This window comes from Prinia subflava, chromosome 1, assembly GCF_021018805.1.
Source record: "Prinia subflava isolate CZ2003 ecotype Zambia chromosome 1, Cam_Psub_1.2, whole genome shotgun sequence".
Taxonomy (NCBI): domain Eukaryota; kingdom Metazoa; phylum Chordata; class Aves; order Passeriformes; family Cisticolidae; genus Prinia; species Prinia subflava.
The window spans coordinates 99,132,398-99,151,888 of record NC_086247.1 but is presented as its reverse complement, the minus strand read 5'-3'; the positions used below and the strand labels follow the sequence as shown (position 1 = coordinate 99,151,888).

Below are 19,491 nucleotides of genomic sequence, written 5' to 3'. Positions count from 1 at the left end.
CACGATTATTTTAAATCTACTGCTCTGTTAATTTTGTGAAAATGTATAAAAGAAAGGTATAGTTTTAAACAAATCAAAACACAGGCAAATCTCCTGTAGAAGACTACACCTACTACAGGTAGCTAGTTCAGTGTGCTGCTGCCATGCAAACAGCAGATTGTACCCTCAGTAGGGCAAAATGGCTGGAGTTTCCAGCAAGAGCAGTGACGTGGAACTGACCCTTTGCACAACAAGGGGCATGGGGACCTGTGGAACCAGCCAGGTGACCGGCCACTCAGGGATATGACGAGAGGCAATGGAGGACCCCAGAGCCTCAGCGTGCATGGACTGCAATACAAAAGCCCACAAATTGCTTCATTCAGGGCCTCTCCTTGGTGGCACCCAGCTTGATCTCGAGCTAGTTTTGTGTGACTGCTGTGATTAAAGTGCTCAGAGAAATCAAACATCTGAGACTCTGTTATGGGAAACCTGTAGCTGAGCCTGTAAGGAAACCTTCACTGACAGTGTGAGAATGGTATGTGTAGCCAGTCTAGTGCAGCTCCCATTGACACACTTGGTGATTCACTGGGAGGTTGTGCTCCCCATAGTGAAAGTCTGGGTGATGGGAATGTGACTACCACAGTGGATGCTGGATTGCCAGACAGGATAAGTTTCCTTAGCACTCATTAGCCTAATGCTGACAAAACCAGCCTGTGATTTAGAGAAAATAATAGGAATATAAACCAGCATAAATAATTTTTTTAATGGCAAAGAATTAAAACAAAATTAATTTTCTCCTACAAGCAATATGCCTGGCCAAATGAACTGCAGCACATCTTTCAAAATTATTATTTTGGTTTTGCTTTATAATATAAAGTCTTTGCTGCAAATTGGAAGACTAATTGTTAAGTTCTTTGCCATAATTATCTCCAATTTCTTTTTTCCCCATTTGATACCTAGTAATTATTTTGTATATCCATTTATTTGCTAACAAACCTCTAAAAATTATAAACTGAACACCTCATTATCTTATCAGAAAGCACCTATATAGATAAAAACATCAAAGTTTAATACTCTTCTAACAGTAATCAAACAATAAACATGCAATCTCATGTACATTTTAAGATGATGCTCTTCATGCATTAAAAGTTAGATACATGCTTTTAAAGAAATTTAAAAATTTGTTAGTGAAGCCACTATACGTTAGTGAAACTGGTGATAACTCCATTACGCAAAAACACCCATTCAGAATGCATGCTTGGGAGGAGCCCTGATACCTTTAATTCTTTAAGTCCCTGCATGTATCTCCATTCTACATCATGTATCTGGTCCTTAAGATCATAGATATCCTGCAGGACATAGGAATGAGCCATTGCATAAGAGGTATGGGGAAACAATTCAAAGTTGAAAAAGCATTAAAAGGTTTACATGCACTTCTGTTAAATGACAAAACCTGCAATAATTCCCAGAAATTATAATTAATTCCCAACAACTTGATGGAAATTAAGGTTTTGTTTATAACACTAACTCTAAGACATCTCAAATAGGACAGAATTGTTTTAAATTCGACATAAACAAAGTCTTATCTTAATGAGCTAAACTCTTAAACCATAATTATGAACACAAAAATACCAAGAAAAATTACCAAGAAAGTACAAAAATACTTCATGACTGAAAATTACATCCTCATAGCATTTTCTTATTATACAGAAGTTCTGTATTAAAAAATAATCTTCCTATTTAAAGTAAATTCTCTGAAAATGCAATTCACCCGTAATTCACTGAGGGAGGCATCAGGATCCACAAAAATACTTGCATCTCCACTTCCTCTTCTAGATGAGTTGCCACTCAAAGGAGTTGCACTTACTGAATTGCGAGATGAGGGCTTAAAAAGGGAAAACGTTGTATCAGGAATCATATGGTTATTTCTGGTATACTTGATAATACTCTTTATAAATTTCTTCAAAGTCACAGAACAGTTTTCTTTCTTATTTTTCTTACTATTCACTTACAGACAGCACTTTCTATTGATTATTTTCCAGCATTTGTGTTTCTTCATGGTAAAATACTGGTTTCTCATTGATGACTTAGTGTATAAGAACATTAGAATTTTGACATCATCTTCGTCCAGAAGATATTCCTAAGATGGTTAATAGTGCTGAAATACTGTAGAGATTTACAGTATTACTAAATATTATAATTTCTGCCATCCAGGATTCAGAAGAAAGCCTACAATGAGAATCTACTATATGGATTTTGATGGCCTTAGCCTCCTAAATTTTAACCTTTCCTAGTATGTATTTCTCACATATAAAAATATGTGTAGAAAATTATTACTAGCCAAAAGTAAACTAAAGATTTAAATTTTTTCCTCAAGAAATAATAGGCATAAAGCATTAATTTTGGGCAATAAAAAAGTATATTTAAAAAATCTTTGCAGGCTTACCCTGATGAAAAAATCACAAAATTTCAAGACTTGAAAATTTGTGAATGAACACTGACTTTAAATAATTTAAAAAACTCTTACCCTTGAAAATATTTCTGAATGTGATTTTTCACTCTTTTCTTCCAGCTGAAAGAGAATAGGGAACATGATTACCTTTTGTAATAAGGGACTACCGAATCAGTATCTTTTGTTCAGAAGAGATTGAGAAGTATTTAAAAATGAAACAATTAAAAAATTCCAGATGTTAGCACAGATCAAGACAGGAAAAACAATACTCAGCCTAAAAAAGTAGTTTTTACCTCAACTGCAAAATAAGTGACCATTTGCAAAGAAAAAAGCCAGAAACTCTTCTCTAAAGTTTTTTAAATGTCATTACCAGTACTGAGCAACAAAATATATTTTACTATTTTAAATTTCAACTGAGTAATCACTGCAATACATGGTGGCATAACAGATGCAAAGCTTCATGCAGGTACACTTGAGGCAGTCAGTGACAGCAGTGTGAATGCCCCAGTTAACAGAAAACACATCTCTACTTTCAATCTTTTTAGTGTCACCTGTGATTACATCACAATAAAACTGGTTCAGGTAAAACCCTGCAACTAAAGTGTACTAAGTAAAAGAAACCTACAAAATAATTTCATATTTTATGCACTGAAGACTAAGCAAAAGAGTCTTACTTAGGAAACTGCTATTGCAAAATTATATTGTAGATGTCCACATTTTACATATTTCTGTGAAGCAAAATAGGTGGGATTAGACACGTATTTAGTATGGTATCTCACATATATTGCTTCTTAAAGAACACCTGTTTTTCTCTATGCCAGGGAAAAGTTTTGAAAATCTACTGCAATCACAGAAGAAACAAATACTACTTTATAAGATTTTTCCTTTTCCTCCTATTGTCGTTTCTATAACAGCAACATTGCTTCCTCATGAGAAATTCACCACCACCAATGATGTACTGAAATTATAGACTGAAAATATTTGTCAGCAGTATGATGATAGAATGACGTAAAAAATTCAATTGACCTGAAGGATACATTTAGGCTAACCTAAATAAAAATATAAATTTCAAATCTAATAATAAATAATGATGATAACATAAGCATTTGAGAAGGCAGCGTAACTACCAGTCTCAGCTTCCACATTTCTTTTAGCAGAGCATTGATTTCAGAAAGTAAGCTTTATTATGGGGAAAAAAGTGCTAAAGTTTAAGATGGAGAAATAATTAATCTCTCATGATTTGAGAATGTACAGATGATAAATGACATAAATTATTACTCATACAACACTGTAACATATTAAAATACCATCTAAATGCAAAGTCACAGAAAGTGGTTGTGTGAGTACTCTAGCTCTTGTCTCCCATTCAAAGCAAAATCACAGCCAACAGTCCAGGACAGCTGTGGCTTGTTCTATCAAAGTCTCACCAGCTCCTGAACAGAGAGGCTCTCCAGCCTTGCTATAACCTGACAGACTGCAACAATAAGGTCCTTGTGGAGCTTCTTGAAGTGTCTCATCTGAACTCCTAAACTGAAGCATGAGTTTGCTGGCCCTTGTTGCAGTGCTTGGCAAAGGTACGAAGACTTTGGCCCTCACCTAAGCAAGCACTTACACACTGCTGATCACCACATAGCATTCCTTTTGCTCAGCTAAATAAACACAGTGCTCTCAGCTTCTCTGCCCACCTACTGCATGTGCTAACCCTAAATGATGCTTCAAAAGATATACCTAAGAACAGAAATTCGTTTTTTCTCCATGCTATTAAACACAAAAGTTTTGCCTGCAAGTAACAAGAATTTTTAGAACTTAGAGTAGAAAGAAGGAGGTGGCTAGGTTTGGTATAAACAATGTTCAGCCTAAAGGGAGCTGCACAGGAAAACCATCACGATAATTTTACTGTAACATGATCTGTTGATTGACATGGGATTCCGTACAAGTGCATAGCCAACAAGGAGCGTTTCAGTAATGGATTCTGACAAAATCTCATATGGGATGAAGGAATACTAAAATGCACTAATGCAGGCATAGTTCTAAGTATTTTTGTCACTAAAACAAGTAACAGTATTCCAAAAGTATACAAAACCCCTCTAGCATTGTTAATTTCCGTAAGAAAAAAAACAAGTTAAATGTTTGGGTTTTTAAGAGACTATTAAGATTATGACACACACACACAAATGTGAAGTGTTAAACTTGTCACACGCTTATAGCAACAGGCAAAATCTTTAAAATAAAGCAGCATGCTTTTAAAAAATTCATTCAGTACATTTTTTAATATGAAAACAAGCCCCAATCCCACAATAAACCTATTTGCAATTAAGTAATTTAGAATGCTTTTACAGTACTCTTTCACAGCATGAAAAGAAAATCCATGGTTTTGCTGTATTTACCACAGTGTAAACAAAAGCATTACACTCACACTATTCAAAACTTGGCCATCATCTGCATCGGAAACAATGCTTCCCCTGCGGTTGGAACGACTAAAATAGTCAGCAGTAGTTTCACTTTGATCAGAAAAATCAGAGTACTTCAAAAGATAAGGAGAAGGTGAAAGAGAACTGAAGATGACACCACTGAATGAACAAAAGTTTATTGAAAACCAAAAAAATCCTACCTTAAATGTCCATTATTGCACTAAAAACAACGAACATTTATTACTGATTCATTTTCCTCAATTAGAGTAATATAAAAAACATACAACCAGATACCAAATGGTTTAGTACTAATTTAGGGTCAAACACAAACTACAAAAATTAAAAAAAGTCTGCAGATCATAAAAGACAGATGATATAAATTAAAAAAAAAATTAATAAATAAAAATTATTCTTTTTCTCTACAAATGTTGTCTTTTTTCAAATCAACACAAACCCAACAGTACTAGTTATAATCTGGGCTTCTCATTCCTAGGTTTAAGACATCTTACACTACAAGGCAAAGTTACTCTCCAAAGATGTATGTCAGACATGCACCTAAAAAGGTGGGGAAAAAATGCTAGTGCTACACATTTCTTGTGAAAAAAGGCAAAATCTATCTAAGCGCATTACAGCAATTACATCTGCCATGGGAATTCAAGTGAAATATTCAACTGAGAAACATTAGGCATATAAAACACAGTATTTAATGGAAAGAGTCGGTTTATCATGAGCTTATTGATAACATTACACTTCAAAAAGGCAGAAAGTTAAGACTAGATAAAATGTTCACAGTGAAAGTGCTAATAGGAGAAAAAACCTTATATGAACAGTTTGAAAATATATTGTTCTTATCCAATTCTCACCATTAAAAAAAATTTTTTTATACTTGATGTAGGTATAGCCTTATTCTGATTAAAAGATACTGAGATGTCTAAAAGTTACATATATAACTGGTATACAAAAACCAGTTTATTGATGAGCACCTGGCTCAAATTAGGCTACTTTAGGACTACAGAATTTGTTGTCACTGATATGTTATGTTCTATTTCTCTGACAACAAATTTTCCAGCTGTTTTCCAGCTACATCTATATTTAAAATAGTGTCTTAATTTTCATTAAATGTAGCTAGGTAGGTAAATTTTGATAGTTGGAAATTTGGCTAAACTTTCCTATTGCTCTTGCATTTCACAAAGTATAAAGATACTGAAAAAAGTTCTTCATATTTATTATGATTACAGCAAAAGAACAAACAACTTGGGCTACAATCTATGACAATACTGGTCTTTCATTCAAAATCCACTTCTCTTTGTTGTTGAGAAGTCCATATACCTGATAAACCTTGCTGTCCCTCCTTCTATACTTTTTGCACTCCTAGGACCTTTCCCAATGGGTTCATCAAAACTGATACATTTTAAGATGGAGAAGCATTATACGGTTTCTCACAATTGTTTTCTACCTTTTCCATCTCTCCTACTTGCTCTTCTGATTTCCAGAGAGTACTAAAATGACTTCAAATGCATCATCCAGAGTAAAACCAAAATATAAACCACAGAAACAGTAGGAAATAATTGCTAAATTATTCATAAGATTGTTACCTCATCTGCTTCTCAGGATTATTTCATTAAACAAATACTTTGAACTCTATTAAGCATTCACTTAGTGTGAATAAATATACCTTGGCATCACTGGTATAACATATAAATAGTGAGATCGAAGATATATATATATATTTAAAAGTATATAATTTTAAGAAATTAATCTCAGTGTGAAGAAAAACTAAGGAGACAAGCAGTGCTTTCACAGTGCAAGAGATTACATATGTATTTCAATACCTGTTAGGTTTTAGAACTTCATAAAGCAACGGCAAAATTACCTTTTTCCTACACCCTCAAAAATTCACTCTGATACCTCTTGTAGCTAAAAACGTTAGTTTCTGACAAATGTGGTTTTATTTGTTTAGTACCTATAACACTGTTGATGTGAGAAATTTAAAAGAGGAGTGAACATTTCAATTTTGTCCGTACTAGAACACTGATCCCTTTTTTGTTTTGTGTAGCGTGACAACTGGGCAGCTATATCAGTGAAAGTTAGACAATTGTTCTACAGCAGATGCAAAATAAAACTCTTTAAAATCACTTTGCAGCACAAAAAGCCAAATTTAGAATGACATTTTTAATACAATACAGACCCAGAATGAATTTCTCTCATTTTGGATACTGGTTACCACAAGAATGAGCCAACTTCTTACTGCATATAACAGTTTCCATTAATACTCTCCCCCAAAAGAAAGACTTTTCCACATGCACTGTAGTATCTTTCTGTCGTGGTTGCGGGGGTGAATTTTTCCAGGGAGATGTGGGCAGGCCAATCGGTGATCAGGTTTTGTGTGGCACTTGGATTGGCCACTCAGAGGTTTGGACAAGCCCCTGAGGACACAAGAGGTTAAAAGCAGGACTCCAGGGGGGTTCAGTCCCTTTTGGGTTCCGGTTTCAGCAGGGAAACATCTGTTCTCCCCTGCTCAGCTTTAGGCTGAGTGGGGGAGGGGAGCTACGTGGCCGGGCTCAAGAAAACCACGCGGTGGAACTGAAGTAAGCTGGGGCCCCGGGGGGAGAAGAGAGTAGACAGGACTGGAACTGAGCTAGCCCCCATCCAGGATGGAGGGGTAGAAAATTGTAGAAGTGCTTTCTGTGTCTTCTCCCTACCGCCCTCTCCCTCCCTCCGGGAGAAGATGCCCAGTTACATGAGAGTTGCCCAGCTTGGGAGTGCCTGAGCCTGCAGCCCTGCCTAGAGCTAGAAACTGTTAACCCTTTCTTGGCAGAAAGAAACTTTTCTTAGACATTGATTCTCATGACTGGTACTTTCAGAAGAGAGAGAGAAACAGCCGGAGACTGAGATGATAAAGCATGATTAGAAAGAACCCGATGGGCAGGGAATTGAAGAAAAGTGGCTTTTGAGCTAGACTTTTCTTGCATAATGTTAGCCATAGACTGAACTCAAGCCTCCTTTGAACATAAACTGCATTTGGGTAGATACAGCTGCCTTTGCTTTTGCTACAGTGACTGGCACTTTAAGAGTAGAGCGAGCAGAGAAGAGAAGGGGAGGGTGTAGTGGCACCCTCTGCCCTCAGGGGAGACCTGCTCTTGGAACCCTCAGCCCCTGGAGAAAAATGGAGAGAGCTCAGCATGCAAGCATCCTTAAAAGAGCCCTATATGCAGCTTCAGTCAATAGACAGTGGTGAGAGCACTGGACATGGAAAAGAGAGTGTCACCCTGGCAGACTTCTCCGGGTGGTGCCACGGGTGACATAGAAACACATAAGGGGTGGACCCGTGTTTTCTGAGGAACAGTCTGTGGTGCAAGAGAGACTCCTCTCTCCCTTGCTGAATTGAAGATTAGGTTTTTTTGAGTAGTGATTGTTTAATTTAAAACCCAAAAGTTTAGTCTATAGAAAGTAATGTGTGGGGGAGTAGAGACTGGGAGAAGAGAATAAATGTTCTGAGAAGTTTTTATTTCTGTCTCTGTGTGTGTTTAAGAGTTTTCTGTCTCTGTTCTTATGTAATGTAATAAAGTTTTGGGTTTTTTTGTTTTCAAGATTTAAGCCTGCTCTGCTCTGTTCCTGGTCACATCCCACAGTAGTTGTTAGGGAAAAAACATATATTCATGAGTGCATTAACATCTGGCCAGTGTTAACCCATGACACTTTCATGTGCTTGCCCCATCTATGACATAGTGTGGTAACCCCAACAATAGACTATACTTCAGTTACTAGTTGTTTATTATGAACATTAAAAAAGTATATAGAAAACCAAATTCCTTCTATAGTTACTGTCTTCCTGCTAAAAATGTACACCTTGCTGAAAACCACATCACTGACAAATCAAAACTTCTTATGTGGAACAGAAAAATCAAATTTGTGTGTTGGTCAGAGAAACAATCCCAAGTGCATGTACTCATAACTGCTGATGTGTTAATATCAAAGCATTTGGCAAATCATTAGGAATGCTCACCACAGGACTACTTCGGACTGAGCTCGCTCTTGAAGAATAACTGTATTCAGATGGCTAAAGAAAAGTTATGAGGGACATTTTCACAAACTTCACAGAATTTTGTCTGCAGAAAACAAATATAATGAAAGAAACAACCAAAGGCCTATTATAGTAAGTGTGCAAGAACTATTTGAGTTACATCATCCATTACCACACAACAAGGCCTGAGAAAGAAGGAATGAAGTACCGTGCATATCCAGTCTCAGCCATTATCATGCCACACTCATACACTGTAATTCCTATGCACAGTCACATACTCTCTTATCCTTTCTATGTGTTTCCAGGCAGTAGCATACTTTATATGTTAAAAAAAAAAAAAAAGAAATTAAAGATTCTCAGCAGTATTTACTATTACTAACAGGCATGTCTATTTCCATGTATCACTAAGAATTCCCTTGAAAAACAGCCAAATTGTGAAAAAAAATCAAATCTTAACTATTTGCATAATAAAGTTAAACATTTAAATTGCAATTTGGTTTTACCTGCTCTGAAGCCTGCAGAAGTTTTAGCACACCCTGGGAACTGAAGCTATGCTGTACACTTAGTGGTTTTATGTTCACCCATGCACATTGTCCTGAAAGAGTTATGTTTAAAGGTGCAAGGCTGAAATCTATTTATGCAGTGGATAATAAAAACAGCTCTGAGAAACTCATCTTAAAAAGAAAAAAATTACTGTTTCATGCTGCTTTGCCCCTCTCTATGAAGAAACTCTAGCAGATATTAGAATTATATGTGTATCAGCATTACATGTAATAGTCTTTATTCATGTCTTTGGTCATGTTATCTCACTGAATCTTCTAACATTTTCTTGAGAACATACACAAAGCCAAAAAAGGTAAATCATCTGTTTGTAATCCAAGTGCAAAAGAAGATTTCACTAACAAATTCAAAATACTACATAATATTTGATGATTTTTACATAGGTTTAGCATGTCTAAATGAGAAAAGCATAAGGTGGATTTGAATTTATTAGATTTAAAAGTATTCAAGGTGTATTTACCATAAACTTCAGTAATCTCCTGATTTCCATCCAAATGCTTAACTTCTTAAATACTTTTTTTAGTATTACACATGCAGTTGTTATTTAGTATGTTTGAATTAACTTGTTCTAACTCCAGGGTTCTTCTTCATTGTTGCATTCACCAACTTTATGCTTGTCTGTAAAAAGAGCAGTAAAACAGCAACAACTAAAATACTTTAGAGGCAATTTAACAATGTTAAGAAAATTAAACTCAATGCCTCCAGAAAGTGATACACTTTCAGTGAGAAAATGCAAATCTAAAAATATCCAAAAAATGCACATGTAATACTGTCAAGCCTCATGGTCATACAATACAAATTTAAGGCCATCATGCAAATGGTGCTTACAAAACAAACTGATAAATCTTATCAAACCAGTGTTTAAAGGAGACTCCTATGAAGAAAAGTGTAATTTTATATTTATATTGGGCCATTCAAACATCTAAACATAAGTTAGATATTGTTTTACATTGTACTAACTCTGTAACTCCTAGTTGGTGCCACTGGATCATTGTATAGAGAAGACAACTATAATGTGAAGAACAGAACAAGTCAGAAATACTTTGTCTGCATACATAAATCTTTTTATTTATGCTCTATATTCCACAAAAGTCCTAAAGATTTAAATGCTAAATTTTAATCTATCTATAGTAGACAGAAACTTTCAGAAAAGAGTGGAAGAGCCTCCAGGAAAACCAGTTATCTTTGAAATCAATTTAAACATTATTAAACTAATCTAGTATTTTTGCAGGTAGATTTGTGGAAGAGAGTGAAAAAACTAAGTAGTTCTCAAATAACATGTCAGTTTCCCCTAGCTAGTTATTTAAACCTGGCCATGACCACACCTGCAGGTACTGGAAGATATTATTCATCTTGTGACATATCAGTGTTTATCATTTATATTAAGATGGAAAAAAAGTACCAAAATGGTGCTAAACATTTAAGACCTTTTTTGTTGGTATTAAAAAGGAATTTGAAACAGCAACTGTCACAGCTGCTGGTTGTTTTCTGTATATCATATAGAATCATGAAACAAAATTGTTTTATATTTAAAATCTCACATGAAGAACAAAGTAACCTGCATGTTATACATTAATTTTATAAAACACAACTGTTACAAGCAAAAAATAAAACTGTTACCATTTTTAACTGTAATAATTGCAAGTTGCATAGAGAGATTAGTGAGCATCATATGGCATAAGTAAGCAAAACCACATATACATATTTTATATAAATAATTAAATTAATATAAAAAGAGGAGACAGACCCTAACACGGTGGGAACAAATTGGTTTACTATATCCCAGACTGCTATAATTTCTTTGAGCACAGTATATTCCACTCTGAGGGGTGAGGAAGGAAAGAAGAGAGAAAAACAAAGGTTGCATCTGTAGATCTTGCAAACAAAAGCTTTATCTTAAACATTGCCCAAGTATTCCCAAGCTAAGAACTGGTGCCGAATGCTGTAAAGTTTTCCCTGCTGTTGACCCCAAATCCATGTAACTTTCTTAAGCAAGCAAAGAATGAAAGCCTAAAACTACTATGTACTCTTTATATCAGCATTATCTGTATCTCTAAGGCCATGCTCAAACAAAATAATAAATAATTTTGGTATTTTTCCTCCATAATAAATAAGAAAACTCCAAAAGCTTGACAAGTGCAGCAAGAAATACAATGAAAACATAATCGACAAGACTTGCTAATAATTAGTACAATTATTTACTTAATCTTTTTTCCATTAGATACCATCATGAATCAAAGTGTTTTGGGGAGAGAGAAGGACAGAAATCCCTAATAATTGAAATTAGGATGGATGTTTATGTGATGCCAGCATAGCCTGTACCCTACCACTATACTGTACACCAAGTGCACACACTGAAAGTCTAGCAATTATATTGTGGCTTATTTCTGTTGGGTTTTGACACTCTCTACACAAATTGCACATATATGCACACATGAGGCAAAAAATTCATACACACATACAAAAAAAGAAACACCAGACAGATAAAAACACGGCAAAAAGTAGTGCCTGCAGAATACAGCTGGCACTGTTATTTCAACAGGCAACAGAAAGCAGAAATATTCATATTACTCATTTCTATAGGAACTAAGGGAACAGGAAAATAGCTCTTCAAAAGCACATGGAGAAATGCTGTAATACAATAATAAGTAAATACAAAATTACTTCACCCTAGTCTCAACACAAACATCCACCACTGTTCTGACCACCCCTCCCAACTCCTAATGCAATTGCTAATTCATCAGTACCAAAAATTGTCTGAAAAATTACATCCAAAATATTTCATTTATTGACACTGTATTAACATTCACGTGTTAAACACCAAACTTTCTGGAATAGTTTCTGCCCAATCACAACATGCCTTTCTCATATGTCACTGGATTAATATCAAGATCCATGGCAAATTCAATCTGCTGTACATCTACATTTAAAACGTTTCTAGCTGTCTGACAGGGGACAAAGTGGGAGTAATAGAACATGTATCTCCATCCCAACTGAATAAACTTCAATCCGGAAGTGTCGCCTTTAAATAGTTCCAAGGCCCTCTTCCAGGCCTCCAGCAGAACAAGATTTCTATTCAGCTGATTCCTTTGACAGTATTGCACTGATACGAACACAGTTTCAAATGCAAATTGAGGTCAGAATCTGATCAATATGAGATTTCTTTGTCCCTAAAAACAATAAACCTTTATGGGAATAAAGAGTTTTCTCCTTTGAACTCTGAGATTAATTATAAGCATGACTCCACGAATAAAATTTAGAGAATTAACACCACTATATAACAGCATCTTCAATCCTAAAATATAAAGAAGGCAGACATAAGGATTTAAGGGTTTTATCACATACAACAGAAAGAACACAGGAAATTCTAACTACATAATTAGAAAAAATAGGCCATTTTATCACTGTGTTAAAAAGAACTGGTAAGTGAAACTATAATCAACCCTATTCTCATTAACACAGGCTTGGCTTAAAGCTAGTGCTCACATTTCACAAAAAAAAAAAACTTAAGCCAATAAACAAACTAAAAAAGCTTAATAATACAGACTAATTTAAGCACTATATTGTGCCTGCCTATCTGCTTGCTAATTCAGATAACACTGCTGTTTAAACAAACACAGCTTTTTAAGCTGCTTACATATTCCCTTTGGTGGTACTTGATGCTTGTTTTTTCTTAAGAAACACATAGATCTTATGTGGCATAATACCACTGAGAATGTGATGCAATCAACTATCACTTCATCAAAACATTAAAGAAGTATTTTAAGCAAAGATATATGAACCAGCTGCTTTTTCTCTGGACTGAAATGACTTTTCATTAGATTAAGTTAAAGTTGCTATGTGGTAATGGAGAATAAAAATAGATGCATACACACTTTTTTCCACCAAGGATGTCCTCCATGTCTAATCTGTGTGTCATTTCACTATAAAGGTTAGAAATAACAACTAAACACTAGAATGTGCTTACTGTATAACAGTTGTCTTTTCTCCCTGAAAAAAAAATATACATAATCTACAGAAAGTGTTAGATTTATAAAACTATTCTAGGTCTCAACAATGTGATAGTACAAATTTATATACTTCTTAAAGTCAAGAATTTAAAGTATGGCCAGTTAGTACCATTACACCTTAGAAACAAAGCACAGAAACAGTCTTCACTCAAAGACATGCAAGGTATTAACATAGAGGAACCAAATATCTTGCAGATCTATAATTAGTGCTGTCATACTAAAGTAAAACAAATTAAATAAAGTGACTATCACAATGTTAAAAAAATAAATTGCTTTTTTTTCAAAGAATGACTAAATAGACTTAAAGGAAAATTACAAGAAAACATATTCCATTAATTATGAAAATTTAAACACGAAGGAATATCCATTTATCCAGATCTGAAGTGCTTTTTGAGGCTGGACCACTTAATAAAAACTGCATCCCAGTTTATGAAAAGTGAGGTCATTTTGGACAGCACTATGCTATGTGAAATATTTCATGTAATTTTAGTAACAGAATTTTAAATAATGAAGCCAAGTCTCATATGGTAGATTTCATTAAACTGAGACAGCATTTACAAGGTTATGTAACAAAAGGCCCATCTCAACATAGGCAAAGCACTCTAAAGGATCAGCCCTCTTGTTGAGCTATGCAACTCATCATGATGCAATTACCTTCCAGGGCACCTTACAGGCTCAGGAAGGTCACTGCCTACAGGGTACAGAACATGAAAGACTTTATAGGAGGAAGGGGAAATAGTATTTTGTGATGAGGGAGGAATTAAAGGTGGGGATAGAGGGATTAAGCGTTTTCAGGAGGAGCAAGTGTGTGAAAAAGAAGGAACAGTGTGAGGGAAGGGCCAGATGTGTGCAAAGATAAGGGGAGTCTACCAGATTTGGCAGCTCTTAAGAATACTAAGAAAAACAGCTTTGTAATAATTGTTTAGCCAGTGTCCCATGTTTCTTGTCACTCAGTAACCGCAAAACTTGTTAAGTTTATACGCCTTTTTTCAATTTAGAAAACTAATTTTTTACAGTAAGCTTGTTTTTTCCATTTCATTTTAAAAATTCACAGATATTTTGACTGTAAGTAATGCACAGTACAAAATATAATTTAACATCAAACTAAGCCTACTTGTAACACAGCAGAAAAAAGAAACTGAAGGTAATTTGAAAATATTACATTATATAGTAGTAGCATGCTGGAGGTATTGTCCAGTGTAACTTTCAAAATGAGGAGCAATGAGAGGATTGCAAGAAAAAATACTTTTGTCTATTGTCTGCAAATTTCTATTGTTATGTCTGCAAATTAACCCCAGAAATTCCCCGGATTTAGATTTTATATTTGTTTATAAGTTCACATATACTTTGTAACTTATCCCTTTTATAACCATTAACAGTTTAACAGTCTACTAAAAATGTGTTCAACTTGCCTAAACTAGGAATACCACAAATATACAGAAATACCCATTACTGAAAAGGCAAACCTTCTTAATTTCAACCTTATCCATTGTTCAAAAATCACAACATAAAAGAGAAAAATGTTTCCTGTTGTAACTTTCAACAACATGTTTATACCTATCAAGGCTGATGGACAACCTTTTTCCATTTTATTTTACTTCTCTACTGAGGACACTGGGAGAGAGCAACTGATAAGATGAATTCCCTTCACACCTGAAGGTTTCTGCCTTGAAGATAACTTCACTTAGCACTTTCTTTAAGCTCTCTCTTTTTTGCTATCACAAAGTACTTGGTTACATAAATCATTGCAGCAACCCCATTAATGCCATTTGCTGTAAGCATGCTTTCACCAAACTACTGCTTTGGTAACTAGACACAGAAAATGTTACAATGTGAACACATCACATTCTAGAGAAAAAGCACCCTCATTCCAGGTTACACACCACAAGACATCTCCTTTTGGAGGTACTTGCTCTGCTTCTGTGAGACGCACTGACATCTGGGGAACTCTTGAGAATGAAATTATAAAAATATATCAAGATATGAAATAAAATTTTAAATTTAATTCTATTACTCTTCACTGAATGACAGAAAAATCCAAGGCAGTCAAAGAAATTCTAAGTAAAACCACTCAAAATGAGCTTACTTATCTGCCCAATTCAAACTCTCTTGTTTAGACAACAGCCAATTACTTTAATCTCCATCTTAGCATATTTGCTATGTCAGCCAAGACAAGAGCAGATCTGAGGAAATCTATACCAGCTCACAAGTTTCGAAAACTTGCACATAGCATATTTTACATGTTTTCTTGACAATGCATTTACTGTTCAAAATTATTTGGTAAAAGTATCTGTGCAGCAAATTGCAGAAACAAACACTTAACACTAGGACTTGCATGACATTACATAAAATTCAGTTAATCAAAAACTACATTTAATTGCAAAGACCTCTTAGCAAGTGACAATCATCTTTTTTTTTAAGTCACACAAAGAAACAGCTCATTCCAGCTTCCAAAATACATAAAACCAACCCCTTTATTTTAGTAATTTGTCCCTTTCCTGGCCGATATACCCAGATCAATGACCAGCTGATGATTTCTAAGCAGATACAAGGAATCTGATTTCTAGGAAAACGTTAACATAACCTCAATAAAACTGTTCTTTACCAATATATGTATTGCCCAAGGATGACATAGAAGAGCCTATAACATAAATATTTCTGTTAGCAGTCTTTGGGGTTCGTTACATCATTTAGCTAAATTTTTTGCCATTAATGAATAATATATTCCTACCTTCTCAAAGAAAGTGAACCTTGCATCACACCAAACTCTTGAAATTGTATCTTAAGGTACTGATACTTTTTCTTTCACAAATACTACAGAAACACAGTAATACTCAAAGTGCAAGAAAAGACTGGAAGATCGAAACACAGAAAAATAAATTACCTTTTTAACATTGATGGAAGTAAAGTACCAGATGAACTTAAACATTATATGTGACTTAAAATGAGTAAAACTGCAAATATTTAGGAGATTTGAGTCTTCATCCTCTCCATTAGAAAAAGAAACCAGAACCTAAACCTTTCTTTTCTTTGGTTTGGTTTCTGAAGGTCATGATCAAAAAGAGAAAGAATACAGTTTGAACACAAACCAAATGTGAATGTCGACTGGACTGGTGAGAGTATCTGGCCCTCTCTGCATCTTCCTGAGAAAGAAGAAATGCTGAGTTATTTTATAAGGAAGGAAAAAATAAAAACGTGACACAATATCAGGAAGCCAAAGTGAGCAACATGCTGTTAGCACTTTTAATGCTATGTGTCATTTTGAATAATCCATGGTGGCAAGTAAACTCATTCAAGTCAGGAGAGCTCATTTCACCTGATATGGGTAAGCATGCCAAGATATTACATTAGGGGATGTAAATAAGGCAGGTTAACATAATTAATAATTAGTGTTCAGTAGTCAGTCTTTCTTATGATTAACATATGAATGCAGAAAAAAGCATAAAATTGTTTAAGAAATCAAAGGAAAAACTGAGAGCTTTACAAAATTACAAGTATACTAGTAAGAAATGTACCATATAATTATTACATTCAGATTTTAAGTAATCTACAAAGTTATTTTAGCCCTAATAAAAATTATTATTCTCAGCTCTCTCATAAGTATTTTGCATTTTCTTCTCTATTACAGGAATAAAGCTTCTGAGAGCAAATTGATCAGTTTTAAGTTGTACAGCTCTACAGCTCTGTTGTTTTGCTCTACAGTGACTGTGAAAATAATAAACTCAGCTCATAAAATCTGAGTGATGACAACTAGCTAAGGCATCTTATTATCTTTTATTCTGTTGAAAGATGACAGAATGTTCATTTTGCTTCACACAAGAGAATATGTGAGAAGAAGCAAGACAAAAACCACAACTAATTTAAAATTAACACAGATTTCACATATCATAAGCATCTCAAACTGTTACAGTATAAAAACATGTTAAGAATAACCTTAATTTTAAAAATATCCCATTTGGATGCTGCAACACATTTCTAAAAGTAGGAATTCTTCCTTAACTTACTTATTTCCTACAGTCTTCAATAGGTTGAACTATTCTAAAGGTTGTAGCCAGTTATTTATAGAATTAAAGGCTTTGCCTCCAGATCATATCTAAAGATACTCATCTAAAGATAAAGTACCCATAAAACTAGCTTTCATATGGCTTATGGTCACATGGGTATCATCTGCATTTTCACTGGATACATTAATTTGTTTAAAAGTATTTTACGACTCTTCAGTATTCAATAGGTCTAATTTAAAACTCTGCCAGAGAATTGCCATGGGGGGAGGGTAGGTTCATTTCATAATGACATTTTAGTCTTCCTCTATAGACTGTTTTGAGGTTTAAAATGAATGTTCATGCTATTTAACTTTTCAACACAATATAGTTAGATCATTGCCAATTTTAAATATTCTTTGTATCTCTGGTCTAAATGGACAAGTACCTCTTAGCAACATCTGCAGCAGGCAAAAAGAGAGTTTGCCACTTATAAAAGATTCCTCTTAATTGGTGGGTAACAAGTCTCTTCCTGACATTCCATCAGAAAATAGAAAGCCTGTGTTAAGTGTTCAGTATATTCAGGTCAAAGGATTATGCACTACAGTACATACTGCAAACAGATAGCTGCTGCTGTTACCTATCAAGCTTGATTTCTAAAAATTCAAGTTTTATTTATGCATGTTATCTAATACAGAGGTTACATCTCCCAGTCCAGGAAAGGAGTGCACATCTGTTCAGAAATCTCCCACAGCAGATGTACCTCTTAGGACTGCAAAAGGAAGGTGGCATTCAGTTGAGTGGCATTAATTTTGGATGAGATTCCTCACAAATACAATCCATGTCCTACATTTTGGAAACTCTTGATCTCAAGCAAAAAATACTTCAAAGGTACATTCTGCCCATTCTGCCAGGAAATACAGAAACTATGTTGCTCTTGAGAACATGAAAACAAACATATACACAAATATCAGATAGGCAAAGAGACAATAAAGAGTCAATATAACCTTGCATATAAAATTCTAATGACAGTCCCTGGATTTCTAAACAGAGATGAATTATCATTGTGGTTTTAACTACTTGAAATGATGGCTAGTCTCAGCATGTATTACTTAAATCTTGGTGATTCAAAACATTCTCACAGTGAACACTTTCCTAAAAGCCAGTAAAACCTCTGACATCTCCCATACACCCTTTTAAGAGGCACATGAAGTTTGTGAAAGGAACCCTCTAAAGAAACATTGCAATTAAGTCAATCTCACTCCAGTGCCAGGTAAAATCATGGAAATTCCTATTCTGGGAGGTACTGAAAAACATCTGGTGTGCAACTCAGTCATCAGCCACAGACAGTATAGCTTCATGAGAGGAAAACTGCTTGTTGAACTTCATTTTGTTATACAACAGCGTAATCTACCTAGGTGACCTAGGAAAGTCAGTATATTGTGTCCTTTTTTACTTCAGTAAAGCTTTTGATACTGTCTCTCACCGGATCCTCCTAGACAAAGTGGCCTGCACACAGCTGGATAATCATGTTATGCAATGAATGAGGAACGGGCTCACAGGTCGAGCACAAAGGGTTGTAGTGAATGGGGTGACATCAGACTCGCATCAGGTCACTGGTAGGGTTCCACAGCCTCATCTTAGGCCCAGGTTTCCTCATAAATGACTTGGATGCAGAACTCAAGGAATAGGAATTTTGCTGATGACACCAAATGGGAGGAGCACAAGGAGCAGGGAGGCTCCACACCAAGACCTTGGCAAATCGGAGAGATGGGCAAGCATCAACCATAGCGTCTTGGTTTGAAAGACAGGTGCCTGCCAAGGAAGGTGGGAGTCTCCCTTAGAATGGAATATGTGACCTCTTTCTCCCCAAATTATTATAACTTTGATACTACGGAGCTGTCAGCCAAAGATATGGGAAAAAGAATAACTGTTCTTTACGTATGCATATATATATGTGTGTACATATATACCCACATATGTGTATATATAAATATATGTGTGTATATATATATACATATATATACATATACACATACACATACACATATACATATACATATACATATACATA

At 35.0% G+C, this 19,491-nt stretch overlaps 1 protein-coding gene across 3 annotated transcripts in view; it reads right to left on the bottom strand.

The window, feature by feature from the left end:
* The window catches only part of LRRFIP2 (LRR binding FLII interacting protein 2), a 58,585-nt gene that overhangs the window by 16,724 nt on the left and 22,370 nt on the right, over window positions 1-19,491 (bottom strand). For 2 of the 3 annotated variants that reach the window (XM_063405050.1, XM_063405030.1), the window contains exons 4-6: window positions 2,507-2,551; window positions 1,751-1,864; window positions 1,257-1,328 (exon numbers count right to left, since the gene is read on the bottom strand). In XM_063405050.1, coding sequence (XP_063261120.1) covers window positions 1,257-1,328; window positions 1,751-1,864; window positions 2,507-2,551 — 231 coding nt within the window. The remainder of the gene's footprint in view (window positions 1-1,256; window positions 1,329-1,750; window positions 1,865-2,506; window positions 2,552-19,491) is intronic. The other variant, XM_063405040.1, reaches the window with a different exon arrangement.